At 47.6% G+C, this 27,859-nt stretch overlaps 9 protein-coding genes across 9 annotated transcripts; 4 read left to right on the forward strand and 5 right to left on the reverse strand.

Moving 5' to 3' along the window:
* Positions 1–790: 790 nt before the first annotated feature.
* F9C07_2287438 (C6 transcription factor) lies at positions 791–5,528 on the forward strand. The gene is made up of 3 exons (XM_041295296.2): positions 791–1,457; positions 1,652–4,403; positions 4,464–5,528. The coding sequence occupies exons 1-2, from the start codon at positions 1,380–1,382 to the stop codon at positions 4,220–4,222; spliced, it is 2,649 nt and encodes an 882-aa protein (XP_041151163.1). The 5' UTR covers positions 791–1,379; the 3' UTR covers positions 4,223–4,403; positions 4,464–5,528.
* Positions 5,529–8,666, reverse strand: F9C07_2287439 (protein phosphatase type 1 complex subunit Hex2/Reg1). Its single transcript, XM_041295283.2, has 3 exons — positions 8,274–8,666; positions 7,073–8,157; positions 5,529–7,003 (listed from the first exon to the last, which is right to left on the reverse strand). Exons 2-3 carry the CDS (start codon positions 7,705–7,707, stop codon positions 6,019–6,021), a joined length of 1,620 nt encoding a protein of 539 aa, XP_041151162.1. The 5' UTR covers positions 7,708–8,157; positions 8,274–8,666; the 3' UTR covers positions 5,529–6,018.
* Positions 8,667–12,609: 3,943 nt separating this feature from the next.
* On the forward strand, positions 12,610–13,688 carry F9C07_2287440 (translation initiation factor SUI1). The gene is made up of 4 exons (XM_041295295.2): positions 12,610–12,739; positions 12,816–12,835; positions 13,017–13,104; positions 13,173–13,688. Exons 1-4 carry the CDS (start codon positions 12,676–12,678, stop codon positions 13,583–13,585), a joined length of 585 nt encoding a protein of 194 aa, XP_041151161.1. The 5' UTR covers positions 12,610–12,675; the 3' UTR covers positions 13,586–13,688.
* Positions 13,689–13,767: 79 nt separating this feature from the next.
* F9C07_12831 (uncharacterized protein) lies at positions 13,768–15,234 on the reverse strand (the record flags this gene model as incomplete). The annotated part of the gene is made up of 2 exons (XM_041295282.1): positions 13,768–14,500; positions 14,555–15,234. 2 exons carry the CDS (start codon positions 15,232–15,234, stop codon positions 13,768–13,770), a joined length of 1,413 nt encoding a protein of 470 aa, XP_041151160.1.
* A 268-nt stretch (positions 15,235–15,502) lies between these two features.
* Positions 15,503–16,501, reverse strand: F9C07_12832 (uncharacterized protein). The gene is made up of 3 exons (XM_071507902.1): positions 16,316–16,501; positions 16,099–16,244; positions 15,503–16,030 (listed from the first exon to the last, which is right to left on the reverse strand). The coding sequence occupies exons 1-3, from the start codon at positions 16,371–16,373 to the stop codon at positions 15,890–15,892; spliced, it is 345 nt and encodes a 114-aa protein (XP_071367392.1). The 5' UTR covers positions 16,374–16,501; the 3' UTR covers positions 15,503–15,889.
* A 155-nt stretch (positions 16,502–16,656) lies between these two features.
* On the forward strand, positions 16,657–18,184 carry F9C07_2174629 (carnitine-acylcarnitine carrier protein). The gene is made up of 2 exons (XM_071509368.1): positions 16,657–17,093; positions 17,154–18,184. Exons 1-2 carry the CDS (start codon positions 16,983–16,985, stop codon positions 18,027–18,029), a joined length of 987 nt encoding a protein of 328 aa, XP_071367393.1. The 5' UTR covers positions 16,657–16,982; the 3' UTR covers positions 18,030–18,184.
* A 349-nt stretch (positions 18,185–18,533) lies between these two features.
* On the forward strand, positions 18,534–19,575 carry F9C07_12834 (putative cytidine deaminase; the record flags this gene model as incomplete). The annotated part of the gene is made up of 5 exons (XM_041295294.2): positions 18,534–18,783; positions 18,872–19,005; positions 19,080–19,165; positions 19,317–19,398; positions 19,516–19,575. The coding sequence occupies 5 exons, from the start codon at positions 18,534–18,536 to the stop codon at positions 19,573–19,575; spliced, it is 612 nt and encodes a 203-aa protein (XP_041151157.2).
* Positions 19,576–20,249: 674 nt separating this feature from the next.
* F9C07_12835 (vacuolar protein sorting/targeting protein 10) lies at positions 20,250–24,779 on the reverse strand (the record flags this gene model as incomplete). Its single annotated transcript, XM_041295281.2, has 2 exons — positions 20,250–20,889; positions 20,953–24,779. The coding sequence occupies 2 exons, from the start codon at positions 24,777–24,779 to the stop codon at positions 20,250–20,252; spliced, it is 4,467 nt and encodes a 1,488-aa protein (XP_041151156.2).
* Positions 24,780–25,385: 606 nt separating this feature from the next.
* Positions 25,386–27,552, reverse strand: F9C07_1940580 (uncharacterized protein). Its single transcript, XM_071508514.1, has 2 exons — positions 27,258–27,552; positions 25,386–26,799 (listed from the first exon to the last, which is right to left on the reverse strand). The coding sequence occupies exons 1-2, from the start codon at positions 27,318–27,320 to the stop codon at positions 25,417–25,419; spliced, it is 1,446 nt and encodes a 481-aa protein (XP_071367394.1). The 5' UTR covers positions 27,321–27,552; the 3' UTR covers positions 25,386–25,416.
* Positions 27,553–27,859: the final 307 nt, after the last annotated feature.

The following is a 27,859-nucleotide window of genomic DNA, read 5'->3' on the forward strand; positions in this document are numbered from 1 at the left end:
TCCGGTAAATATCTTAGCCGCCCCAATCGTGACCTGATCATGATCCCAGTGTGATCGTGTGTAGCTTAAGCCTTAGCATAGGTGAGTTGAGTACAGAGGTGGTTAAATGGTCCGGTCCCGTCCCGTCCATCGTAGACTCTAGACTCCGAGCTTAAAAGGTGCTTCTAACCCGTAGTCCAGCTCTAAAATGGACACAACACTATATTTGTAATTCCGTCTTCTTCGTTCTCGATAACAAGGTCGGTTAATTTTAACACATAGTACTTAAATACATTCTATTTTGAGAACGGCATGTCTCGCTCCCCATGTTCTTAGGTACAGACTTGGATGATTACCGATTCGGGATGCCGTGGCTGTGTAGAGTTTAAATCCTTATGAACCCAACGGAAATCGTCCAATGAGTGATGGACGGTGGTACTCTGTATAGATCGCTTATTTCGTAGCAGATACTAGACAGTGGACACACCTGCGTTGTGGGGATTTGGAATCTCCACCACTGATACTCCGTACATACGGACGAGAAAGATCACCGATTATCGGCAGTTGATGCGCGGTCCTTACCTCCTGGCGCAAAACAATTGGGAAAATTCCCCAGATAATGTGGCGAAGTTCGAGCTGGATTAGGGGAAACAGGGAAAGTAGGCATTCCATATCCATAGCTTGAATCATAAATAGATATAAACGCAACCCATGAGTGAGGTCGTGTTATCATTATTTTTATTTCATTTTTCTTAACACTTTTTTTTTTCGTCGTTGTGGGGAACAAAGGGGGAAAAATAAAAATACATAAATATAAAAAAGAAAGGAAAAGGAAAAGACACAGCAATCGTGGGGACATCGTGTGGGGGGAAGTAACATCCAGGCTGTCCCAATTAGGAATAGCTCTCAATCCTCCACTGGTATGTATCGGAAGGGTACCGTCGGAAGGGCATCCGTCTCTCAATCTCCATCATTCAATTTAAATCCACTTCCCGATATTCGCCCCGACGTCTGTCTTTACAAGAGCCGTTGACCACTTCCTGCCTCGGGATGGGTCTGGCCATTTTCGTCTTAGTTCTGGAGGGACCAAGGGAGCCCAAATAATTGATCATTCGAACTCCTTGAAGTGGCTGTGGTGATAGATTTGACTGTCTGGGACTCTTTGACTTCTTCACTTTTGCTACATTTTACTCCCAAGTCGCATATACACGGATATATTAAAAGGAAGGCTATGTGCCCGCGGTATTACTCTTCCAGACGCTATCGAGTTTACCATTAAAATCCGTCGTTCGCCAACTTCCGTAAATCTTGTCGGTGGTCTCCCAATCAGCCTTCTCGTCTCTTCTCCTTCGTCCTACTCTACATGGCATGTCATTTTCGCCATAAGTAATCCCTCTTCAATGGATGAGGGCCCCGATTCAAGAGCTCCTCGGCGCAAGAGGGTCTCCAGAGCCTGTGACAGGTGTCGCAGTAAAAAGGTTGGTTGGTCCCTCGGGGTATCGTCACCCGAGATATTACTCTACCATGCCAATAATCCCCCTTCTCCCCCAGACTCGTCACTTTCCCTGCCTTCTAGGCTTATATTGGAGATTTATTAGCTTGATTTATATTGTTACTCGGTGCAATATTTGTAAGATGACATCGAATCTGACGCGATGGCAATGTACTTTAGGACAAATGCGACGGCCTGCGTCCCGCTTGCTCCGCGTGTCAGGCTTCAGGCCAGACATGCTCATACGATCCTCATGCAAAGAAGCGCGGACTTCCTGAAGGTTATGTCCGGGGTCTGGAAAAGCTCTGGGCTCTGTCGATATGTAACATTGAGGGCTTTGAAGACACAATGCTCTCACTGTTGGGCACCACAGCCGAGTCGGCAGGCCGGAGAGATAGGCTTATGCGTCTCTGGGGCGATGATGGCTCATCAGAAACACTCCACGAATCCTGGAAGACGAGCCGCCTCTATGGGGCTCTTGAAAAAATGCTGTCAAATTCCGATACGCTGACGTTACAAGGTTCCGGCAAGCGTCCGAGAGAGGAACAAGAGACTTCGGGGAATGAATGGGGGTTTCGCATAGATCGCGGCCCAAATCCTCTACCTTCAGACGGCCCTCGTGTTGTAGAGCCCTCTGCTTCTTCTCCTCGCGCTAAAAGAACTCGATTAGCTCTTCCAACTGCTAGTCAATCTCCCTCTCTTACCACTACCAATGGATGTCCTGACTTACAACTACCACCTCAAGCCTCGCAATTGCTGGACGTGTATTTTGCTGTCACCCACTCCTGGTTCCCGATCGTAGCAAAACACAATATCCTCCGGGCATCCTACCTCTACGCAACAGCGCCGGTGTCCATTACGCAGTCGGTTCCAGGTTCCGGCGACCATGCTGCGCTGTGGGCCCTCATCAGTTATACAACTTCGCAATCACGGGCAAACCCACAGAATGGATCATCAAAGCTGCTTGCCAAAACAAAGGAGTATTATGCTGTTGCCTGGCGCTTGATTCCTTCAGAAGTGGAACACTATGAGCTAGGACATGTGCAGGCACTTCTCCTGCTGGTGTTGGTGAACATTGGACTCGAGAAATGGACTGCCGCTTGGCTGCTGACGGGTCAGGCAGTCCGCATGGCTATTTCCATGGGCATTGGCACAACTACAGACGTTCGACGATCTGATGAATTGAGGCAAGGCAAAGCAGTCTTTCTTGGGTGTTTTGTTATCGACTCGTTGATATCATTTCGTCTGTCCCGAAGACCTTATATGCAGCCACGGGACCTTGCCACTGTGGGCTTGTTAGAAGAAGACGGCTTGGAAGAATGGAACTCATGGGCGGATGTTCTACCGGCCACCGGAGCGGGGCAAGCGAAGAATCCGCCCCGGCGTGGTCCTCTTCTCGCCCTGAGTTGCTTCAACCGCCTAGTTGAGCTGGCTAGTGTATTGAACAAGATCGCTCAAGATACTGCAGTCCGACACAACACACACGCTTTTGCGCAGCAGCTAGTGCTGGAGCTCAAACAATGGGACGATCGCTTACCGCTAGGATGCCGGCTTATTGGCCCCGAAAGTATCTATCCAGAACGGCACTCGGCTTTGCTCCCGCATCAGACATACTTGGGTTTAACCTACATAGCCACACTGTTATGGCTTTATTTGCGCATTGCGCCCCATGAACTCGGGCTGCACCGTGCCCAACGGCCTGCTATCGAAGGCGCTAAGAAACTACTATATAGAGTTCTACCAATGATATCACAGCATCTTGATAACTTTCGTATCTGCGGCCTGCCGCCAATTTTCGAAGTTTCCTTGCACACAATTTCCAAACAGGCATTTACATTGCGCAATAATGTCGAATCCGACGCTTTCCCCTTCGAACGATGGGCTGAAGCGCTTCTTCAGCGGACGAAGGAGCTCTCCCCCTCTTGGCCTGTTTATAGTTCGTTGACTGCAAATATCGAACAATGGTGTCGCTCCAAGGAGTTTTCAGCGTATTCGCCAGCCGCTTTCCAAAGATCAAGAGACAATTTACCGACAGTGGTCCCCGATGGGCCTACCAATTCGTATGCGTCCGATATCACAGAATGTTACCGAGGTACAAATGGCGAGGCATCTATGCAACACGTCAGGGTGAAACCCCCACACATGATGAATTACGACTATCCCTCTTCCATTCTGGGCATCAGTATCCCAGTGGATGGGCAATATATGACGCCGAAGGATACGGAAATGGAGAATGCGGACCCCTCAAGGGATGCGCCGCTTCAACCACAGTACCAACAGATGAACCAAGCGACGGCGCTTCCAGACAAATCCAATCCTTCGAATAGCCTCGATGCGCTACTTCAACCTGCACATCATAATCCACCCACACCCGACTCATCGGTATCGAACACAGTAATGTCCGGTATGAACCCTATCACTGATCATTCTATATCTTCCACAAACATGATGGACCTTAACGCCGGAACTTCGGGTAGCCCCGAGCGCCAAATCTCAACTAGCGATCTAGATTCTATCTTCAAAGATCTCGCATATCTCGATACCACTGAATGGGCCACCAGTCGCGAAGCAGGCTTGAAAGATTTTGGCTTCCTCGATGACTCTACCTTTCAGGCCTTCTGTCATGATCCGGATCGTCTTGCGGGCTCTCAACCTCTAGTTCACCCGCCTTCGATCGCAGATATTTGGCCTCCGCCGGGGTTCTTCCCAGAAACGTTTCAAGAATCCTCGGAAGATCCGATGGAAAGTTAAGACCTTCAGCTCTCTTTGTCTTGGTGGGTAGATAAGTCAATTGGGAGTGGTATTCTCTCCGATTTTCATCTCCCGCCTTGACCGAGCCGTGTCAGTGTTGCTCATCATCTTCCATAATACGATGGTTGCAAACTGCGACGTCGTGTCCTAGTATACTGGTATAACCTCAAGATACCCATTGGTGAGTTGCTCGTCTCTTCTCGTTATCCTAAATACAGCAACGTACTCATTGAATATCAAGCTTATATATTGTAGACCCAGAAGCCTGATACTCTGTATCACAATCAACATAACATGTGACTGTCATAGGCATACCCATAGTGGGATTTGCGACAACTTAAAAATTCACTCTTACATAAGAGCAGGGTCACCCTGTTCTATACTACGTTTAGCGGTCCCAACAAGATACGCGAATTGATCTCTGGTAACTTACCACCCTATGATTCCTGAAGACATCAAAATGGTTTGAGAGCGTATGATACCGCAGGATCGTACCGACTATAGCCTTCAGAAAAGTGGCCAGATTCCCATGTCCACGCTCTCTGGAGCATGGGCCATGACCAGAGCAGTGGGACATCTACGTCATAGAGGATTTTTACGCAACGCACAGTTCCCCGCCCAACGTGTTCGTGGTGACCTTCTCCGCCTCTATCGGCTATTCCGCACAATGCTGAGAGACTCGAGGCAAAGCCTCTCTTGAGAGGATGATGCCCGACCTCTCATTCCCATACATTGTATCGCCTATCTGTATGGGAGCACCAATATAGTGCGAGATTTAGCTGCGACAGCCACGCGATCAGATTCGGCCATACAGCGTATGAATCAGCTTCGGGCCACTTGGCACCGGGTCGAACCAAATGTGCTTCGTTTAAGATTAGCACAAAGTTTCATTTATCAAGCTTCATCCCGGGTTGCCTGGGTTCCCCAGCGGTGCCTTGACATCGTCTTTCCAGTTATCGGCCAAAAGCCCGTGGCACCCCCGCACCTGTAGGCGGTTGTAAAGGGCAAATTCAGGGTCTGTATTCTTGGTCTCCTCCCGCACGGCTCGCCGCACATCATCCCTTAAAAGGGGAACTGGACATCTCCACAAATCCCAGCATGAGGGTGTCCAAACAAGAAGGGAAACTACGATCCATATATCAGGGTAACGAGACAATGGCAGCAGGGGCCTCGATTTGGACGAAAAAACATGATCCATGGATTGAAGAGATGGTTCTTGCAAGTGATTCCCATCCCGTCCTCACTAGAGATTGCTGTCCAGTCAATCAATCACCCTTGTTTCAGACTTTATATTCTAAAAGATCACATTCACGCATAGAATTCTTCTGTATATATTGGTCATTAATCATGTATCGGGTCTCCCCTGAGTAAGGAGGAACAATCAATGTAGCCCCAGGACTTAGCAGTAATTTAAAGAAAGAAAAATAAGAAAGAGAAAAGAAAAAAAAAAAATCAACTTTCTTTAACCAGAAAATAGCCCTCCCTGTAAAAAGAGACATGAAGCAATTGCCGCTCATACGTTATATGCTCCGAAGAACGCCCACACCCGGTGTTTTCAGAAGATTAAAGGGACACAGAAAGAGACAGGGAAAAAATAGAAAAAGAGGAGGAGGAGGGAAAGAAAATCGCTGTAACGCCAATAGTCAGTGTATCGCATTCCGAAAAAAAAGCCATAGGATACCAGCCTAGCCATCCGAAGTCCATGTGAAAGAGAAAATAAAAGAGATATCCCCCAAAGATAGGACGTCGACGTCAATTGATCGTCATTCTCCTCGAGTTGACGGGTACAAGGCCAGTTATCGCCGCCAGCCCACATTCCATATTACATGAGCGATGTCTTTAGCAGTGTTGACGGTGTCGACTACTCGATCAAAAATAGTGGCATTGGCGGGTTCCGCATCATCATATGAAACTCCCGAAGATAAAAGACAATGTCGGTCAAGTTCCGCATCGTCTTCAGGGTTAACAAACCAAGGTCGATTTTGATTCGTCGAGTCGTGTAATCTTTGAGTGGGCTCCCAATTGAAATCTAGATCGTTGTCCGCTTCGTCCAGAAAGAAATTCGCCGCCAGCTCTGAGGCTTGGCTTGTCTCAATAGAGGGAGAAGAGTACGATGTAAAGTAACCGGACCAGCGATTGAGTATGGAATCCACCGGTGGCTCCGGGGTGTCGCCCCGATACTTGAGTGTGGTAGATGGGAGTGGTGCAATGGTCCTGTTGTCACTGCTAAAGCTGCTTCGCGGAGTAGTACTCCTCTCGCTTGTCGAGGTTTGCCATGAGCCCCTTCTCATCATGACAACGCCATCCTCCGAAGATGAGCCATCGTTCATTGCGGGCCAATCGTCGTCATCATCATCTTTTGCCTCCACTGCGATACACTGCACTACTTCGTTGTTGAAATGTATATGACGCTTTTCGCAGGGTGAGCCTGTTCCCGAAGACCCGTTGATTGGCGTGGCCGTGCAGGACGTTCGCGAATAACCCTCAGAAGACTGACTGAATGTTTGTCCCAGTTTCGACGGGTATCGATAGAAGGACGGTCGATTACGGCTGACCTCCGCTTCCTGTGCCTTCAAAATGGCGCCTGCATGCTGTAGGAGAGTATGCTGCGACAAGGAACGCTGCAGTATTGTTTCAGAAGCCGTCCTTTTCTTGAGGATCGGCTTTCTATCCGTAGGCGTTTCAAGGCGGCTTGGGGGTGGCGAGACGTTAGAGACAGTCTTGCGCTTCCTACACGACTTTAACGGGCCATACAACCAGGTCACGTCATAGTCCTTCAGCCTGGACGCATATGGTTAAACACAGAAATTAAAGGGGGAGAGAGAAGGGAAAGCCGGTTGAAGCACTAACCAGTTGAGGGTTTCCGGCGATACTGTTCCCCGGTTCAACTTCAGCTTTGCCCAAGTCCTCCACGACGCATTCTCTAGCCTCACGCCGTGATCGTATATTTCTCGTCGAGCAACCACATATCGCCAAGAGGCCCATATATCCTCCTCCTTCCACTCATGGGCAAGGTAATCAACATGTCTCGATGGTTCTTCTTCAATCGAACTGTCGTCGGCCGGTCTCGGCAAGTTCACACGATGTATATCTGTCGAGGACTCGGTCGAGGCTTCGCTAGGAGCTTCAGGTAGCTTCGGGGCACATGGACCTGCGTCATATGATGGCAGTATTATCTCATCAACACCATCTTCATCATCATCCTGCCCATCACGTACACAGAATGAGAGGCTACTGAGGGTTGTAGAAGGAGGAAGTAAATGAACAGGAGCCGTTCCAGCGAAATCGGGAGAATGGGGAAATGGAGAAAGCGCCGAGGATACAATTGGACTCGGACAATCTCTTGGGGAGTAATCATTGGCAGGCGACTTTACTGTAATCACGTCCGAGTCATCCAAGAAATATCTTTGAGCGATAGGGCACCGTAGAGGATCGGGGGAAAGTCGCGAGTGCCTCTCCTGTGAGGCGGGAAGCACGGCAGCCATCTTCACGGGCAAATGGTAATCATTGGAGTTAAATATAATGCGCAATAACTCGGTCTGATTTTTTTCCCCCTTCCTCGTTGCTTCTTTCGCCGACTAGGCTACTGATTATGAATGAGGGGAGAATAAAAGGGCAAGATTGCCAGGATGTCAAGTAGAGGCCCACGACGAAGTACGAGAGATCAACAAGATAATGAGAGGTTTCAGGACCAGACGTGCATGTTTGAGACAAGAGATGGCGTAGAACTTAATGGGGCGGAGAAGCACGTATCCGGAAGATGAGATCAAGAATAGCTCAAAGGTAGATATGGCTCGGGACAGCAAGCTCGATGAATGAGAGGGTGCCTTTTTTTAAGATTTCCAAGGTATCAGCGGGCCTTTTGGGTAAGACCTTTTTGGGGGGAGGGAGGATCCGTTCAAGTAAGGAATGTATGTATGGAATTGTAATTTATTCTGTGTCCCAGTCGATCTAGTCAGAAATATAAGGAAATCATTGAACGGAAATGGCAGGGAAAGTATAAAAATTGAGAGATAAATCGATGATTCCAAAAGAGAATCGAAGTACTCACGGGAGAGGAGGTTCAAGAGTAAGAAAGGAAGAATGAGGTAGTGATCTTATAATATCATTCCAAGCGGAAGCGGCGATCTACCAAGCTTGAATTCAAGCCAATGAAGTAATACCACCTCGGAGGTAGTCGTAGATACTTTGATTGGGGCGCGATAATAGCGGAAAGAAGTTGGAGGACAAGATTTGGTGAAATGATGTGTTTGAATGTACATACATGCATAGATACATATACATCGTAGTCTATAACCAGGTATTGAAGGTGAGATGGAAAGGGAAGGGAAGTACCTATAAAAGTAATGTACATACGCAGAGTGAGACAAAAAAAGAAAAAAGAAAAAAAGAAAAAAAGAAAAAAAGAGCAAGGTTGCCACCAAGGGACGAGTTGAACTTAACTCCTCGTAAGTTTACAGGGTTTGGTATTTCATTACCATGCGCCTGAACGGCGGCAGGGGAAGACATTATTGGCTGGAGCACGGAGGGACTGGGGCTCCACCGCGAGAAGCGTGATTTGTGCCCCCTCTTTTAAACCACACCTTTAAAGGTGGAGTTTAGCTGTCCAGACCTTTTGGATTTGCTCGTCATTTCACCACTGGGATCAAAACCCCATGGAGAAACCTCCAGGCTCTTGTGTGAACCTCAATAGAACACTGTCTAGATCCTTTTAGTTCGGTCTTTTAGACTTCCCTTCTACTGCGGATCATCCTCCTGTACATATTCTTGTTTCGGGTGTGTATATCTTTATTAATTGATTTCTTAGGTATGTTATATATCTGTATCTAAATCGATTTCTCTTTTTTTTTTTTTTTTTTCCTTCTCTTTGCCCCTCCCCCAATCTATACGTAGTCCGTATTGATGGCGAAATGGGACGTGCGTTGCACCACCTTAACTTTAGGGCCAACACCTAATCTTTTTCAAGGCTGCGGTGATTTGTCTAGAACGCAATCAACCATATCATAATTGTGAATCTATAATGTCATTGGTAAATCGTTTTCTTGTTCAACAGTTGTTGTACTGTCAATAGCTTGATTATTCCTTTTTTTTTTGGCTTCTTGTGGAAGTGCTATCTTAGATATAACTTTTTTCCCTTTATCACACAGAAAAGCTACAAAAAGATAACAAAAGGAAAAAAAAGAAGAAAGGAGAGGAATTTTTGATGGCTGCAGGGGCGTCTTGGATAGTTCAGATTCCAGATCTTCGGCTTTGAGATAAAAATGAACCTCTCATGTTCATTCCGACTACCGGCCAAACGGCCTAGCCACTGATTAGACGGAAGTCAAAAATGGTGGAGTCCCTTTTGTTTAGTAATTTATACACTAAGAAAATTAATTAAGAGAGGCGCTTCTGTTGTTCAAAATACCTCTTGGTAGTCATTTGAGGGTTTTTTTTTTTTATTTATTCTCTTCCCTTCGGAGCAACACGGAAGGTCAACTCAATACCAATGCACGGGCGTCGCATGTTGACAACCTGCAGATACATACAGGACTTCCTTCGAGGTAATATGTGCTACTAGATAGGTAATAAGCCATTCACAAAAAAAAATAAAAGAAAGAAAGAAAGACGACCCTGATCTTCCCGATACAAACAAGTCTTTGGGTGGCAAAAGAACATCCCTCTCATATGATGTTGGATCTTTGTCAAGAACATCTTGGTTGATTCCAACACCTTGTACAATCCATGATATACTAGTAATCTACCTAGACACTTCATTTACGGGTTACAGTACATGCATACAAACATACATAACCACCGATAAGTTCAAATCTAGGCTCGAGGATCCGAGCGCTGCTAATCACTCCACTCGTCATTCCTTTACTATCTTTAGTGATGGACAAACAGACTTCCTCTTTTAGGTAACAGGTAAAAGAAAAAGGCCTGTCCAGTGTCAAAGTTTGTCGGACCGAGGAAACGCAGATGAAGTGGCAATGGACATTAACCTATACGATTTGAGGTCTTCCGAGTCATCGTTGTCATCCGTTTCTTTTCTCTTATCTTTTCTGTCTCGTTCGTTGTTTCTCTCATCTATCATATTGCTCTCTGGATTGAGTCCCTCTCGATGCTGTCGGAAAGCCCTAAGGCGATGAGAAACAGGAGGTGGGGTTCTGGATGGAGTACCACTATGTACTATCGTTAATGCATGTCAGACCGATAGGATTCAAGTGGTCAATTCCAAAGGTACGGAGTACATAAATTCTCCGACAAGAGATCTTTCCCCTTTTTTTTGCTCTCCTTTTCTTTTCTTTTCTTTTCTTTTGGCTTTCAAGAAATCACTTCGGAAGAGGAACAGAAAAGGAGGTAACTGTTGTGTATACAGTGTGTTCGCCTGTGCGCATTGGTCTACCCGTAGATAACGCAACCTTGGGGCCTTGCTACGTCAGCTTGGCGAGAGAATGGGATAACAAGAGTCATCTTTCATTCAAATCCCTCGAAGCTCTGAGGGATACATCAGTCCACCCCTTCCTCGTTAGCCCAATAATCTGGTTCAGTGCAACCTCGTTCTGACTCCACTTGCAGCAACGGCTGGCTAACGTAGATACTAACTACGTACTAATCCTGTTAGTTGAGTGGATCTTCCATGATGAGGTGAGGACGATATCTGTGTCCGTTGTCGATCATCTTACCAGCACTATCTTAGATTCTTAGTATCTATGTCCTAGCGTGAGGCACCTCTGCACCACCAAACTAACGCTCCGACGACTTTTGCATGTAGAATAAAGTACTAGTAACGGTCCGCGCGGCCTTGCGATCATCGGGTGAAAGGAGCGTCTCAACTCACCGAAGCACTGACGGCGCCTAAGCCCGGCACGGGAGTTCTGAGTCCAAAAACTGGCGCCCGTGCTCCTGCATTCCTTCCTTGTTAACCTTTCCTGATTAAGATGGCTCACCCATTAACCCCTAGGGCTTGCCAGCTGTTCACCTGGGTGAATCTTGATTGCGAACGGAAAGGATCGGATGCGGAGAAACTCCTGTGTCAAGGCAGCCCAAAAATAATTCTACAGCCTACCAACTCATGTCCTTCCCCCTTGACTGAGGAGGTCCCTCTTGGAAGCATTTTGGCCGCCTCCCTTGGCACAGCGGACCGAACTCCTACTGTGTAGCAGGTATTGACAAGTATGTGGCTCGACCTTTCAAGGACCATTCGATCCTGATTCTAGAGGTGACAGTCTAGATCAAAAGGACAACGGTCCTATCACTCCCAAAATGACTCGCAACTCTCTTTCAATTGGACCAATCCTAGCTTAAAACAAGCTGTGCTGTATCTGACCCTTGATAAATGGCGGTTATTCTATTGCAACCTCTTCCTCTATCGAAAGATGCATATGTCGAGGTTCATATCGTTAACCATGTCATATATGTCTTCATCAAATCGCGGTTGCTGACCTTTACACAAAATTTATGACTCATCTGATGACCAGTGCGAGTCAGGACTCAGACAGGAGTAGCTGCCTTCCAGATGTTATCTCGCCTTTGGGGGACAGATATAATCGTTACTGCCCTTTATCTTACTCTAGGCAGAAAATGTGCAGGGTCACTACTATCATTAGGGGCTCCTGGTTGGCTAGGATTCTGAACGTTAGTGATTAGGACAGAAGTGCTGTAATGCAGTAGCTTATGGGGATTTGATCCCAATTCAGAAATCTATAACACCTAAGTATCAATGATAATGGCTCTGCCCGGGTGCCGCTCTATAGTGTGGGTTCAAGCTGAAGTGATTCGAGACATAATGTGATCCTCTTGTTGGTTATCTTTTTACTATAGGCATAGACCTTTCTTTGGAAACAGGTGGAATCTCACCTCAGACTCTAATATAGGCATCGGACTATTATAACGCTGCCAGAAGTGCTAATATGCCTGCTCCTATACATACTGCACAGCTAATCGCTTCGTTTAATACTTTCATCAAGTTACCCAATATCAATTCTTTTTCGATCCGCTCTTTGATCATCTCGGGTTTTTATCGCGCCCCTCACCCTCCACTGTAAGATTCGTGGGAGAATCCTCTTTTCTGGTTTTCCCTATCCACAACCTACAGGCCATCTGGCAATTGAATCTACTCAGAAGCTAAGGTTTTCACCTTCTGGCGGATCAATCGTGCTGCTACCGTAGAAGTTTGAGGGGATGCATTACTATATAACATACATCTATCAGTGTAATACTACAAAGCTTGATAGAAGAGATAGATGTCAAGAGGAGAATCAGGTATGTACTCTCTTATACTCAGAATCACATGATTAGGGAGTGGATCTATACTCCAAGAAGTTTAGTGCGACGGGCAAGGCCAACCCCGCGGCGATATCGCGTACTCTGGGCTTGGGTTTCGATAATTGATTCTACCTACCAGCAAATCAATCTGTTGCCCATACACCCAGGAAAAATCCAAGAGAACACAATACCCACTCTTTAGAATGGCCGAAGTAGTGCAATCTGGCCCTGTTGAAGCACAGGCCCGCCATGTTGTCTATTGCGGGGGTGAGTCGCCTCTTTTACTCTGCGTGACGCAATACAGGGACTGTGAATAGATATCACTGACTTATCCGATTTACAGTTTGCACACTGCCTCCGGAGGTATGAAATCTCTTTATTCGTCGCGATAAACTTTCTTGTTCTCTTGTCTTTCTTTTTCTTCTTCGCTTTTTTTTTTTTTTTTTTTTTTTTTTTTTTTTTTTTTTTTGTGGATTTGCCCCGCACCGGTTGTTGGGCAGGAAATACCATAACTTGCAGTTTGACTAACTTGCGATTTTCCTAGTACTGTGAGTTTGGTGGGACAGCGAAGAAATGCGAAGAATGGCTGAAAGAGAAACAACCGGAACTGTACCAACGACTCCACTCTGAAGGTACAGCAAAACATCACTACAGCATAGTGTAGTAAAGAACAGACTAACAGGATTGTGTTCCTTTGCAGAAGCCATCAGCGCTAATTTATCGACACTTTCTATATCTGCCCAGGAGCGTGCAGCGAAGGACGCTGCTAAGAAGGAGGCAAAAGCTGCTCTGGCAGAAGCACGCGACGCAGAGCGCAAGGCAGCCTCCAAGGTTCAAATCAAACGTGTTGAACGGAACAAACGCAAGCACGTCACAGTCATCGCAGGCTTGGAAGTATATGGTTTAGAAAATAAGAAGGTTGCCAAGGAGCTTGGCAAGAAATTTGCAACTGGTTCTTCAGTGACACGATCTGCTGCGGGAAATGAAGAAATTACAGTACAAGGTGACGTGAGCGATGATGTCCAGGACTGGTTATTGGAGGTCTATGGGAAGGAAATACCAGAAGCGAATATTGAAATCATTGAGGACAAGAAAAAGAAGGGAAGCAGTTAGCCAACGATGAACTATCTTTGGTTGACAGCGTAGGCGCATAAATGTACAAGTTCAGTATTGCATATTGGGTATCGTGTCAATATTATACAAAAGTCTCGATAGGTTGTCAAAGGAATTCAAGGCTGGCCTTGACAAGAAATGTGTATCCCGTTGCGCTCTAGGACTCTGGGAATATCGCCTTGTCAGAGTTCGTCGAAAATTCTCAACCGATCTTGGTCAGTAGCCCTCGCATCCTCGGGATTAGCAGACGTCCAGGTTACCGGGTCAGTAGCGTAGCGGGTATCGTGACGAGAGATTAGCTTCGATGAATATTGAGACAGCGCATATCTATCTTCAGGAATATCTGTGGCCAGCCAATGGATCCCACTTTCTTGCTCGTGCACAAGGGCCTCAGTAGAGCTGTTTGTCACGGTCGCTGCTTGCGAGGTCATGTCAGACTCCGGCGACTCTGAAATAATCCAGTTTTGGACAATAAGAGCTACGGCGAGAGCGAGAATTCCTGCTGTGATCAACCCCCAAAATATACGGAGGCGGCGACTGATTCGTATTTGGCACTCTGCCTCTTTTCTCTCCCAGCGGTCAATTTCGTTCCGCATTCCTTCGAGCCTACAGCTAAGCGCTTCAGCCCTCATTCTTCCCGCCTTCATACGTTCTTCCAAGGCCTCGATCTTCTGTATCTGCGGCTGAAAGTCTTTGAGGTCCCCAATTTGCTTTCGAGTGTCCTGGTCCAGGTTAGTGGTCTCTCGCTCAAAGTCTGTGAGGAGTGTCGACGTCGAATCAGAGAGTTCTTGGAAGCAAGCAATCGTGACGTGGAGAGCGGCGAGCTTCTCCAACAGATTATAGTAAGTATAGTCGAGCCTGCGAGTGATATCTGTTGCAAGGGTGCCGATCATCGATAAAGCGGATCGTAAGTAGCTGCCAGCGAGCCCGTTAGATCAACCGGAACGAACAGGACAGAAAATTACCTACCGCTCCCCCTGTTTCCTTCTATATCTTACTTGCTCCAAGTCGTCTAGCGAGCGTACCTCCTGTCGTCTGATCAGACCCAGGTGATTGTTCCGGTCAATGTCATCGAATATACTGCCTTTCCTGCTACCAGTACCCAGTCCCGTAGTAGATTCAGATCCCCAGCGCGACCGAGTTGTCTCCCTTGTCACGGGTCTAAGTAATGCGAGTCCATCGTCGAGATCGCTTTCCTTCTCGCGACCACCAGACCATGGGGGCAACAAGCCCCTGGTACTAGCGGAGGAGGCGATGGGGTTCATTATTCGAGGGAACCGCCCGTCACGGGATTTGCTATGTTTATGCTTATGACGTGGCCTGAATTTGGTAGGATCTAAGCTGGCAGGGTCAAAGGCCAAATGGCGGTGATGTTTTTCTCGAGGCGCCCCTGAAGCGTTTTCGCGATCGTTACGGTCATGATGTGTTTGGAGCACCGGTGGTTCTCGGCTGCTGTTCCAGGCAACATAATCACCGTTTCTGGGGTCTGTAAATGGTCCATCGGCGTTGGGCGGGATCTGAGTGGGAGTGGGAGTGGGTTTGTGGTTTCCGGCGGTACTGGAGCCATGGGTAGTGAAAGGATGAGAAGCGGAGAGTTGTCTGGATGGCGACAGCAACGCAGGCAAAGGGTTTCTCAGTGAAGACTCCATTTTTTTATTCTTTTTCTTATTCTTTTCCGCGTCACCACCATCCCTGTTACTTATAACCAGAAAGTAAAGACAGTACGGAGGATGGGAAACTATACTTGCATGTGTCACCCACAACCTCGCTATGTGATTATGCATACATAACACGACGCCAAGACTGATCGACGCTTGCCTTCCAGCTGGTGTCATAATACGTACGTATCTCCTAGAATTTGGAAAGGATCAACGGGCCTCATTTATACAAGTGCAATGGTTACGCACGGAAACATATCTAGGGAATAGAGAGACAAATCGGATCACCTATATCTAGTCCAGTCTAACTGTACATAACACGAGAACCGAAAAACAGCAAATATCCTGATCTTAAGGATAGATACATATGTACATACAAATATCATACGCCCAACTCCTTGTATCACTATCCAACCAATGACTCACATCGTAAGCCTTGTCTTTGTATTGCCCAAGAGTCAAATTTAAGAACGCGGCGAATATAAAGGAAAAAGCGCATTCCCCGCCATACACGCCGAACAAATCATGAATGCGGTGACGATGATAATACGGCGCAAAAATAATAGTAGTGGTGATAAGGGGGGTAAAAAGGAAAAACAAAAGGAAAGGAAAAGAAGAAACCAAGAAGAAATTTTTCCCACCACAATTACGAGTTGAGCAATTTGTTGCGCTTTTCCTTACGCTTCAATCGCTCAACACGTTTGCGATGCATCTTCTCCGCCATCTTCTCGTAGCGTTCCTTCTCCTCCTTTGCAGCCCTACGCTCCTTGATTCTCTGGATATGCGCCTGTGCAACAATATCAGTAAGCTCGCACATAAAAGCTCCCGATGCTCAATGATATTCGTTCCGCATACCTTCCGTTCGGCCTCCTTCTCTTCTTTGAGTTCTCTTTCGTGTTCTTTAACAGCTTCCTGGTGCTTGCGAGCCTCCAGTCTCTTTTCGTACGAGGTCAGACCAGCGTTAGGACGGAACGGCTTTTTGTTATCGTGCCAGTTTTTTCCTGCGGGTCCAAGGCAGGAAAAATTAGCAGGGCAGAGTGGGATAAGTGGGGAGCGAGAATCTATTACATACCGTTTTTACGCATACCCTTTGTGGGATCAGCCGGAGTGGCCGATACCGTGGAGGACATGGCCGGCAAAGAAAGGAAAATTGTAGACCAAGTAGAACGGCGCAAAGAGGCGAAACTCGGAAAAGGGCTCTGTGAGAGATGGAGAGCGGTTGATATAATTTTGGTTTTCCTCGGCGGAGGGACTGGCCGCTTTGCGGCAATCGAAATTTTGAGGAAAAAGTTATCTTAGACCGATCAGATAAACGGATCTCGGCAGAAGTCTTCATCCGATGCCCACTTTGACGTCTGCAATGAGGGATTTGCCAGCCACGATCCTTACCCGGTCGTTGTTCTAGTTGAAATTATCACCACCACTGCTGCAGAAGCTCCCCACTGTTCCCAAAATCCCGCGTCTTGGCTTCATTTTTCATCTGCAGGCGATGCTCACTTGCTGATTTTATCGCGCGTGGGCTCGGGCTGACTTAGAAGAAACCCCTCGTTGATTACTACACCACACCGCCCCCTCCTCCTCCTCCCTCCGAAATCTTACCTTAAATACTCTTTCCCTCCGATTCTACACGGAACCATACAATGTCCTGCCGATAGGGTTTCGTCTCTCCCCCTCTCATCTCTCCCCTTCCATTTACTGTTTTCTTGATTGGACCAGACATAAATCACCTCCTCAACCCCATGGCGGCTGCAGAACATGCGATCACAATCAAGAATGATATGTCAATGGAGCTCCCTACACTTCCCCCCAATCAGGGGGTTGAGGCGTTTAAGGATATAATGTTCGGGTCCGTAAGTAATCCTGCCCACCGCGCTCAAGAGAACGCTGCTTGTGTTAACTATCCCCTGCAGACAGCAGGAATGGCCGGAAAAGTCATCGAGTACCCTTTTGACACGGTGAAGGTGCGGTTGCAATCTCAACCCGACCATCTACCGCTTCGATACAAAGGGCCAATAGACTGTTTTCGGCAGTCATTTCAGGCCGATGGCTTTAGAGGGTTATATCGAGGTCTCAGCGCTCCTATGGCCGGCGCTGCCATAGAAAATAGCTGCTTGTTCTGGAGCTACCGCATGATCCAAGATGTCCTAAAGTCAACATGTTACTCTTCAACGGACCCGCTACCCTTCTCAGCCCTACTGGTCAGTGGCGCTGCATCTGGGTCCATCACTTCACTTGCTCTCACTCCCATTGAACTCATCAAGTGCAAAATGCAAGTACCTCTGGAAGGTGTCAATACGAGGGCTGCTAGTCCACTCGCTTTGGTCGCATCCATATTCCGTCAAGATGGTATCCTGGGATTTTGGCGAGGGCAGTTGGGGACTCTCATTCGAGAGACTGGTGGAGGTGCCGCCTGGTTTGGGGGCTACGAAGGGGTCTCAGCGCTTTTCCGAGCATATCCCACATCCGCTTCAAAAAACAGTTCAGAGCATCAATCGGCTTCTCTCCCGCTTTATCAGCAAATGATTGCTGGTGCAGCAGCTGGTATAAGCTACAATTTTCTATTCTATCCGGCCGACACAATCAAATCCCGTATGCAAACAGAAGATATAACTCACGGCTCCATCAATGGTCAACGACAAACTTTCTGGGGCGCCGGCAAGGCTCTATGGAAGCAACAAGGGCTCAAGGCTTTGTACCGAGGCTGCGGGATAACTTGCGCGCGATCAGCACCCAGTTCAGCCTTCATATTTACAGTGTACGAAGGACTACGAAATTATTTCGCATAACCTGCTTTACATTAGACGTTCATTTTTTCTTCTCTTATATCGGATGATACCTCTGACCATGTTCTTCTCTTTCTTTTTTCTTTTTTCTTTTTTCTTTATTCTTTTTTATATTCTTTGTCCATTGTTACGGAGGGGTTTCTTTCTTGCAACTAGAGTATTTTTTGACCCCTCAATTGCATTATTGTTGTTTCCAAGAGAACCCATCGGGCGTTGGCATGACAGTCGAAAAGCCTTTTCCATGTTCATATAATCTTTACTCTTCTTTCCTTTTCATGAACCCACGCCACGTCCTAGATATTTTGTATAGCTAGTTCATATCTTCGTTATAAGAAACAAAACAATGGGCCGACTGATGAACATTTTTATGCATTGAAACGTGCACCGAGACCTGAAGCTCTCTTTCGAGGGAACTCCCTTGATTGCCTACATAGTTCCATAGTCTTCGCCCATCTCATATCTGAAAATCACCCCAAACGATGATACCAGCATAACCGTAAGTGGGGTATGGGCCGTACTAGCTGCAAGCCGAACGACATCATCCTGATAGCGGAGCTTCTTTCCACGGCCGAACTCATACCCCTCCCCTCCCCTCTTAATAACTCAACTTACACTTCTGACCTGTCGCTCATTCCCACTGAGATAAATGAGATACTTCAGGCGCTGTTAAACATGTCTTCTTCTAAACCCTCTCTTACTACCCAGGAACTCCAGACCCTTGCCTCCAAGGCGATCGCTGCTAAAGCTACGGCCTACTGTAAGTCAGCCGCAACTAATGCATCACAGAGTTTCATTACTCGTTGCCACTGCTCTATGCACTTTCCAGTTTCTAAGTGTATCTAAAGGCCCGTACTCTAAATTCCGCGTCGGGGCATGTATTCTCACCCAGTCTGGTGAGTACATCGTTGGCGCCAATGTCGAAAACGCATCCTATCCTGTCGGCACCTGCGCAGAACGAGTGGCCTTCGGTACTGCTGTTGTAAGTTGTGAACCCTGTTAGCCTCCTCGTGAATTACACGGGATTTCCCCGCTCACTCAAGATGATCTTTGCAGGTCGCTGGATATCATGACTTCAAAGCTGTTGCTGTCGCTACCGATAGTAACCCCCCAGCCTCCCCGTGCGGCATGTGTAGACAGTTGTAAGTTCGTACCCTCCTAGTCTTGTCTTTGCTTGCTTCAATTCTGTCTTCGGCAGACTGGCATGATGAGGGCTCGCACCATGACCCTCTCGAGTATTTTATTGATGCTTTCTTGCTAGCATCGTTTACACCGCTGACGATAATTGTATAGCATGAACGAATTTACGACTCCCTCTTTCCCCATTTACATGTATGGCTCTGAAGGAACCTACACTATCAAGACAATGCGCGAGGTACGTGACCGCTTTTGTTAGATGGTTCCTACCGTGTCGCCTTTTTTATTTTTCATACCCAAATGCTCACTGGAAACGTGACACACCCACTGGTACTGACTCACGCTCTTCCTGCAGCTTCTCCCCGACTCGTTTGGACCGGAGGATTTCTCAAAGGAAAGGGTACAGTCTTCGTAGTTACGGCGATTTATCTCCCTCCAAGTTCTTTAGGTTTTCCCCTGAAGGCTACTCTGTTATGTTGCCTTTTAAGAGGTTTGCATATAACGGCACTGTTGTAGAGAGTCTCTGTCACTATTGTTAAGGGAAGAAACCAGTTTGCGTGGACCTACATAATGGCCACCTCATGTCGTATTAAAATTTAGGTCAAATTATCATGGTCGACCAAGAAGCTCTTTTCGCCATAAGGAAGACGTGCTTCGAATGATAAGATATTTGACTACTAAGCTGCTACAATCAAAGAAGCTGCGGAGCTTCCGATTGGCATCATCTTGTCGATTATGCTCCCAGATGTCACATTTCGGAGACATGAATATGCTATTAAGAAACCCAAGGTCACGCAAGACCGCTAAATCGGATGAATCAGGTTGTCCTCTTATTCTGTCGGTTCGTCATCCGTCTAAGAATTAATGATAAGGGGGATTTGGGGAAAGGTGAAAGGTGAAAGAGGGAACAGAAGAGGAAGGAGCGATCTTCTCTAGTGTAGAGTTGATTAAAATCATGGATACGGCGGAGCCCACAACCGTACACTATAGATTCATAACAGTATACAAGACATACTACTTCCGTTTTATAACATAAATCGTAGAATCACCTAGGAATTGACCGAAAGCATTGAGATATAAAGGAAACGATCAAGCCTCGTCATCTTCATCCAATTCGGCGTCTTCCACGCCGAGAAGCTCATCCTCATCGTCGACGATGCTAGTATAATCGCCTCGGCGTGCTGCAAACGAACCGCGAGATGCGTAGGGCCTTGAATAACCCCTGCCCCGTCCAAGGCGAATAAATCCACTGGCACCCCGCCACAAACTCGTAACTAGAAGCGGAAGAGCTCTAGCAACGGCCACGGTGCCTGCCACAATCGCAATTGGCACTGTGACTAACCATGAGTCTCGGGACAGGAAGCTCTGCGAGGTGCCGGCAGATTCGCCAAGGCGAATCTGCCCAAACTTGCCATCCCACTTGCTATAGGCATAATAACCAGCAGCTCCTGCTACTGCAAGGGGGGTCACGATGGCAAAGAACAGGCCCACGCCACTTATGCCGTGCTTTTGCTTATATTCCTCCTCCTTGTTAGGACATGGTTTGGAGACAAAATGGTCCAGGTTCAGACCGCCCTGGCAAGTTGTTTGTGGAATGCGGCGGTATCCGGTTGGCTCCCAATACTCGATTGTGTCAGGATCCTTTTTGCAGATTTCCATAGCATCCGGCTTAGGAAGTCCGGGAACGAGAGCACAGCTACCATCACTCTGAGGCTCATAGTTGTAATCACTGGTCAACGTTAGTCTTCGCACATTATCAGTGGAGGTGTGGAGGAATAAACGAAACAATTACCATTCATAATCAGCTCTCGTGCATGTACAGTTCGTTCCGATGCTGTGAACGTGAGATTCTCGCCAATCGTTCCAACATTGGGCTGACGGCTTTTTGCGATGGTATTGTTCACTGTGGCCAAACAGGCAATTGTTCTCCTGGAAAGGGTGCTTTGGCTCCCAGATATAGTAGTCATCACTATTCCCTTGATTCTCATCCAACAAGCATGGTCTCGGGCGGACTCCGCTGAAGTCAATGTTAAACGTGGCGAACTTATCTTGGACTTCAGAATTCGATAGTCTAGCCCAAAGAAGGAAGTTCTTTGAGGTATCGGATGGCACGGTTGAAATATCATTAATCCGCACTTCTACATCCGAAAACTGAAACTCTTCCCAGGTATCGCCCTCATCGAGGCTATAGTGTATAGTTTTAGTGGGCTTAGACTCGGGCACAATAACAATAACCGAGCCGGAGTCACCATATTCCCACATGTATTTCCCTTTTTTGACGGACTTCCAGCTAATTCCACCATCATTTGTGATGAACGTATCCGCTTCATCTCCACCGGCTAAATGGTCACCCACATTACCCACAGCCATCATCAGACCAATTGCGGATCCAGAAGCAAAAGTGTCCCTTTCATCTTTGCGCTCGGTATAGCCATGGAGATGGAGTGAGCAGTCATCCGTGCCTTTCCCTGCTACGACCGAACAGCCAAAGCTCTTGCCATCCGCGTCCTTGGTTGGAGGGGGAAGTAACATCCATTGCGCTCCATCATTATGAGTGATCATAGTCTTGAGCTTTTTTGGCACTTTCTTCGAGACGTCAGCGACGTTACTGACAACATTCACAACAGCCACCCCTTCTAAGCCCTGCGCCTTTTCAAAATCGACATAACCCAGACTGTTTCGGTTGACTGCACTGATGCTAAGAACGTACGATGTTCCGTTGCTATTACTCTTGATAATAGGGCCATACTCGCCCCCTTCTGTGCTGCTGGCCGTCACATGCAGGAAAACAGCGTGCGTTGAGCTTTCGAGTACGGTATAGGCGGTTTGAACAGGCACTTGAACGTTTGGTGGGAACTGTGCTCTTGCGAAAGTCCTACCGTCAACGCTCGTACTAGCTACCAGTGAATCGGGGTTTTCTGGCTGCCGCGATGCTACAATGATGAACTCCGACATTGTAGCGTAGTTGATGACATCGACGAATTGGACCTCGTTGTCATTGAAAAAGTCATCACTTGACAACAATTGCAGTCGACCGTTCTTGCTCTGCTTTTCAAATTGCTCGCAGTATACGAGATTTGTACTGTTCGGCCGGGTTTCTCTACTTTCGAACTCGCATTTCTGGACATAGCTCAGTAAAGGTTCCCAGTTCTTACCACGCCCTTTCTTTATAAAAGCGTCCGAATGACAGTCACCGGAGTGGCAATCCACGGCGCCGGTCCAGATTAGCCGATCCTTGTGCACTGGGTGGAACGCCATAACTTGAAGGAAGCGATCCTGAGTGGGCGGAGCCGGAGCCTGAAATGGTTTGAAAGTATGGCCACGATCTTCAGTCCAAAAGCCCTCTTTGCCATCGGTAAGAAGGAAAGCCACGTCGCTGCTATACGGGTGCAGATAGACTCTGGTAATTTCTTCTCCCTTAAGCGGCCTTTCCCATGTCTTACCATGATCATGCGTCACATAAACTTCGTGCTCACTGCTTAGCATTATGATGGTTTCGTCACTGCCGGAGCTACTGGACTGGCGTTCTAGATAATAATACTGCGCGTAGTCTCTTGCCTCGAGCAACTGCAAAGTCACTCTGATTTTGCCGTCAGTTGATGGACTACTGGCGTCCTTGCAAGATCTTTCGATTTCCTTGTCCAGATTTTCGCCACCATCTCGGATGCAAGCATCTCCTGGGATAAGCCTCCAGCCCGATGGGCCCATGAATTTATCATCAGGTTTTTTGCACTCGCCTTCTGGAGGGGTTAGTGGGGAGGGAATGACACACCCTTTCCCATCTTCGGTGCGCCTGTATTCACACTCGAAATCCTCCGCTGTGCACTTGCATGCTTCAAAAATCGGCTGGGGGTCTTTAAATTCCTCGTCCACAAAACAGTTCGCGTTGGCCCTTCTGCGCATGTAAAATTGCTTATGACCCATCAAGCAATCGGGTTTGCCATGTTCGTCCAGTCTAGCCGGCCATTTCTCAAAGTCATCCTCCTCGCATTTCCTCTCATGGAGACCATCGAAGTCGATCGAGTAAATGACATGTTCACCATCTTGACTTTCCTTTAAGGAGCCAACAACAATAAACTTCAAACTAGTGGAATCGGGTGTGGTGGTGACCATTGTGGGGTAAATCTTATGCTGGAGCTCGACAGATGCCCATTCCTTACCATGATCAAGGGAGTAGTTGATCTTGTCCACTCTACCCTCATCACGCACCGCTATAACAACGGCACCCTGATCCCCAAACTCATACTTGTGGGGATGCTTGATAGCACGGCGCCACGTCACTCCCGCGTCATCTGAGATATAGAGATTGCATTCAGCGTATTCTTGGAGATGATTTCCTGTATTTCCTATTCCCATCACTAGCCCCGGTGCTGGGCTTGAGAACACCCGCCCTATATTTCTAAGCGCAGTTACAGAGTGAAGATGCAGGTTTTCCCCATCTGATTTCAAGGGTTGAAATGTCCTGCCATCGTCAAAACTAATTCTGCTGGTAATCTTCTTTTTGGCGGAACCAGATTCAACTTCCTCCGGATTCTGTACAGTGTTGACCAGCACAATCCCTTGGATACCGGCAATCTTTTCAAAGTCGACCATGCCTTCCGAGTTACGATTAGTGTGTTCAATATTGCGGGTGAAATAGGTGCCATTCGAGTTTGAAGTAAAAAGCACACCCATGCCACTTCTTGGACTAGTCAGCACATCCACCTGAAGGCTGTAATTTGTACTCTCTAGCATCGTGTATGCATCCTCCTCTATTCGGTGACCATCGAACTCTGCACGGTGCCAATTTTTAGCATCAACTGTCACGTACAACGCGAGTTCTTCGGTCCCTTTAGATTTGGCCGCAGCTACGATGAATTTCTTAACTGCAGCGGTGCTAATGACCCCTGACACAGGCCGCCCTTCTTGGAGCTTAGTCTCCGTGCCTTCAGCGTTGCCCCTGAAGTAGTCATCAGAGTAGACAAGACGATTGGCGTGTGGAAGCGGCACTTTCAAACCAGGGACGACACAGAACGAACGGTCCTTGATCTCCTCGGCTAAATTCAGATCTTCAGCAAATTGCGGGTGTCCCACAGCCCAAGCACATCCACCAGTGCTCTCACGCAGTAGTTTGACCGTAGCGAAGTCATCTGTCGTGTAGTATGACCTCACAATGCAATACCGGCCTGCGCATTCCTCGCCCTGGAATATCACTTTGCTGGAGTCCCCGCCATGGAATACGAGGGGGTAATGCCTTATCGCGGGAAATTCGGCAATATTAAACGATGCCCATGTTTTCGCCTGGTCCGTTGTAACCCAGTGACGGCCGTTGGGCCCCAAGGCGTAGGCCTTCTTATTGTCATATGGGTGCTGTCTGATTAAAAGAACATGATGTTTCATGCCACCGTCGTCGCCCTCAACAACTGACCAAGTTTCGCCTGCATCGACTGACCGAAGCAGATCGCCATTGACCGTGTTCATGAGAACAGTGTCCGTGTCCTCGAAGTAGAAGAGGGAGCTCGGTTTATGATCGATCTTAGTCGGTGGTGCAATTTTTGGCGAACTTGACTTTGCAGCACCGCGCTGCGCAAGGAGCGCCAATAGCAGGCAGCTCACCAGCAGTAGCCATCGATAAATCATGACCGCTACTCTTGAAACATTTGAAACAACGCACACAAAGGCTTACGTTTCGGCGAGGAGCTTATGCTTCTGTGAGGAGCTGATGCTCCGATGACGTTTGGGTGATGCGGGAGGGAGGAAGAATGGTGTCGATCTCGAATACGCGCTACCCAAATTGTACGGGATAAAAGGATAGTAGATAGGTAAAATTTCAGGGCCGCAACGCGAATGGCTTCAAACTAAGAATGTAATACGTGGTGGATAGCTGCGTGGCCTCTGAGGAGCTGCATGGTCACGTGTAGAGATTGCTTATCGAAGCATTAGCTTTTTATTTTTGCCGATTGACCCTAAAAGTACCTGCAGCACACCATCCAGTATCGATCCATGATACGTATTAATTTTATAATAAAATCTCAACCATGGGGTGAACATCCGTGCAATCCTAGAAAACAACTTGCTAGATTCTGTTCTGAAGTTACCGGTGGCTACCGAGGGGGTTTGCTGAATTCTCAAGTATGGAAGGTACAGTACTGTATCTTGTTTCTGATTGGGCTGCTAGGGAAAGCCTTACAAGCAATACTAATGGGTGCTGTTTGATGAGAAGTTCAAAGAATCATTAATCATTGAGTAAAGAAGAAATTATGAAAGGACAAAAAGCTCAGCATTTCTGTTTCCGAAACTTACGCCACATTTTCTTCATCAACCCTTGCTCGTCCTCACCGGATCCCCATAGATGGGAACCGCTATCCTCCAGTGGCAGCTTCAGTGGGTCCACCCTGGGTGGTGGCACGGTCGTCCGAAGGTCGGGTCTCGTCAGCGTCATCTTCAGGGTCATTTCGCGGTTGCTACCAGTATTCTGCTGGTTGCCAGGTCTTGGAGGTAGCAGCCATGACTGGTGCCTTGGATATGGGCGTCCAGAGTCTGATGAGCGAGAATTGTGCACATATGAGAGTCGAGCTACGTTCATCCGCTTATCACATCGTTCGTCTGAAACTGACGTGTCCTCCTCGTCGAGGAACGTGCCAGTAAACATTGGAGGCTTCGTTTTGCGTTCGGCTGGCATGGTTCTCTCATTGTTTTGAGCCGGAAAACCAAACTCAACAGCTTCATCAAAGTTTTGCGGAGAGGCCAGGTAAACCCGCAATTTGAGGCGGGCCTCAGGGTCCTGATAATATTGCGCTGATGGATCGATACTGGACGTGGAAGATCGAGGCACATGGGTTTGACTTTGGCTCGATGACGGTCGAGAACTTGAATTACGAGCCGTGATATTCATCGGCGCTGTCGGAAACGTCGAGGATCGACGCGCGGATTGCGCTTTTTGACGCGACACTGCCGATGTTGGTTGTCGAATTGAAACGTCTGGATTAAACGACAGTGCCGTTCGAAGAGAAGGCCGCCTTCGAGGCGGCGAGTTCGGCAACGTCTTAGCAACATGCGCGTGATACTCGTCCAGCCTTAGGTCAAGATCTCCATTGTCATCAAACCAACGGAAGTTATCGCAAAGCGAGTAGTCCATGTCGGTATCAGAACTCAGGTCCGAATCCGAGAGGTCGAAGTATAATGTGGATGACCGTGAGGTCGCAATAGAGTTTCCGTCCGAGAACCGAATTTCAGGAGGTTGATGCCGGGAACAATGTCTTGCTTTCTCCAGCGGGTGAGGCGCTTCACCGGCAGCATCGAAGAACCGAGCTTCAAACTGCGCTCGGTAAAACCAATCCTGTTCTTCTTTCGAGAAGAGTTTCTGCTGGATTTTAGGCGGCAATGAATGAAAGCATCGCGAGTCCACTTGGGCGGCAAGATGGACCAACTGTAGCGAGTTGACTTTGCGGAGCTTCTTAGTCGTGTTTGGAAAGGAAGACTTATGCGGGTGGCACTTCCTGTTCTTGTTGAGGGGTTTTATTGCGGATGTTGGATAAGAGCGACCCTGAAGGGTACAAAAGGGGAGGCGGCGAGGCACTTTAGCCAAGCGGCGTTGATAGGGAAAACCATCCCAGCGATCACCATGAGCTAGACGAAGGCGTTCGACATTGGAGAAGAACTATGATAGAGGATAAGGAGACCACGTTAGCCACCAAGATCTGAGTGGAGCTCGTAGGAACCATTTCTCTAGAATAGCAAGCACTGCCAAGCAGCCATGGCTCGCAGCCTCGCGCGACTCCAGAGCCCAGTCCACACCATATATAATAGTTTGACATTTCGACTCCAGTAGTACGAGCCGCTAGTGGAATCCATCCACAAATCATCCGACTATAGCAACTAGGATCCGAACATGGGCCAAACCATTGCTCCTAAAGTAACGCTAGAATGATGACTAGAGGGTCCCGCGCTTTTCGCCATTTGAAACCGAAGAGGATGAGGGATAGGAGAGCTGACAAAAGGATAGGGGAGATACGAAAAATACTGGTAGTTTGGAACAGATGGGGTGGGGTGAAAGTCAGGGCAGCCGCAATAATCCCTCAATCCAGTAATATAAATAATAATCTTCTCTTCACATACCTTTCGTTGCAAAGCTGGGGGCAGGGATTCAAAATCCAATTCCTCGTGTGGTTCCGCTTTCATCTTCTCCCCTCCCCTTCTCTGTTCTGTTCGCTTCTTTCCCAACGCAGTTTCAAATAGCAAGATAAGCAATAATGTCAGGCCTACTCCGTACAACGGAGGGGTGCAGATTATCAATACGGGTAGTCAGCATATATGAGTATGTTTCACTGCAGCCCGTGCCCAGTTGCCTGAAAATCTCCAGCATGCATGACATTGTGGGAGTTTGCATTCCTTTTAAAGTAAAACCATTATGTTCCGGTGATGTTATAGAGCATCCATCGAGAGGGACCTCGTTCTCCAATGGCAGATAGAGTGTCTACTATACAGAGCCCTCTTTCATCCCAGCGGCAAAAATTGACCACCAGCAGACGGTTCATCAGAAATTCCCCACTTTTCCCCCTCACGCAGGAATCATACCAGGTACTTAGTTGGGGTGAGTGGGAACTAACATAGAGGATTGCAAGCAGGGCTCAATGTTGGTTGGTTCATCCTTTCGCGCGCGCGTGCGCGCCCATAGCACTGATAGTTGAACAGCTCATCCTATGAGGATGGGCCAAGTC

Source organism: Aspergillus flavus, chromosome 8 (assembly GCF_009017415.1).
Source record: "Aspergillus flavus chromosome 8, complete sequence".
Classification (NCBI taxonomy): Eukaryota; Fungi; Ascomycota; class Eurotiomycetes; order Eurotiales; family Aspergillaceae; genus Aspergillus; species Aspergillus flavus.

What these genes read in the sequence shown, in the direction of transcription:
- F9C07_2287438 (XM_041295296.2), top strand. Translation starts at nt 1,380, where the DNA reads ATGGATGAGGGCCCCGATTCAAGAGCTCCTCGGCGCAAGAGGGTCTCC. An exon ending in ACAGGTGTCGCAGTAAAAAG is followed by an intron (nt 1,458 to 1,651) that starts GTTGGTTGGTCC and finishes AATGTACTTTAG; the next exon opens with GACAAATGCGACGGCCTGCG.
- F9C07_2287439 (XM_041295283.2), bottom strand. Translation starts at nt 7,707, where the DNA reads ATGGCTGCCGTGCTTCCCGCCTCACAGGAGAGGCACTCGCGACTTTCC. An exon ending in TCGCCGGAAACCCTCAACTG is followed by an intron (nt 7,004 to 7,072) that starts GTTAGTGCTTCA and finishes ATATGCGTCCAG; the next exon opens with GCTGAAGGACTATGACGTGA.
- F9C07_2287440 (XM_041295295.2), top strand. Translation starts at nt 12,676, where the DNA reads ATGGCCGAAGTAGTGCAATCTGGCCCTGTTGAAGCACAGGCCCGCCAT. An exon ending in TTTGCACACTGCCTCCGGAG is followed by an intron (nt 12,836 to 13,016) that starts GTATGAAATCTC and finishes CGATTTTCCTAG; the next exon opens with TACTGTGAGTTTGGTGGGAC. An exon ending in CCAACGACTCCACTCTGAAG is followed by an intron (nt 13,105 to 13,172) that starts GTACAGCAAAAC and finishes GTTCCTTTGCAG; the next exon opens with AAGCCATCAGCGCTAATTTA.
- F9C07_12832 (XM_071507902.1), bottom strand. Translation starts at nt 16,373, where the DNA reads ATGTCCTCCACGGTATCGGCCACTCCGGCTGATCCCACAAAGGGTATG. An exon ending in AAAGGGTATGCGTAAAAACG is followed by an intron (nt 16,245 to 16,315) that starts GTATGTAATAGA and finishes TTGGACCCGCAG; the next exon opens with GAAAAAACTGGCACGATAAC. An exon ending in AGAAGGAGGCCGAACGGAAG is followed by an intron (nt 16,031 to 16,098) that starts GTATGCGGAACG and finishes ATTGTTGCACAG; the next exon opens with GCGCATATCCAGAGAATCAA.
- F9C07_2174629 (XM_071509368.1), top strand. Translation starts at nt 16,983, where the DNA reads ATGGCGGCTGCAGAACATGCGATCACAATCAAGAATGATATGTCAATG. An exon ending in AGGATATAATGTTCGGGTCC is followed by an intron (nt 17,094 to 17,153) that starts GTAAGTAATCCT and finishes TATCCCCTGCAG; the next exon opens with ACAGCAGGAATGGCCGGAAA.
- F9C07_1940580 (XM_071508514.1), bottom strand. Translation starts at nt 27,320, where the DNA reads ATGAAAGCGGAACCACACGAGGAATTGGATTTTGAATCCCTGCCCCCA. An exon ending in CCCCAGCTTTGCAACGAAAG is followed by an intron (nt 26,800 to 27,257) that starts GTATGTGAAGAG and finishes CCTCTATCATAG; the next exon opens with TTCTTCTCCAATGTCGAACG.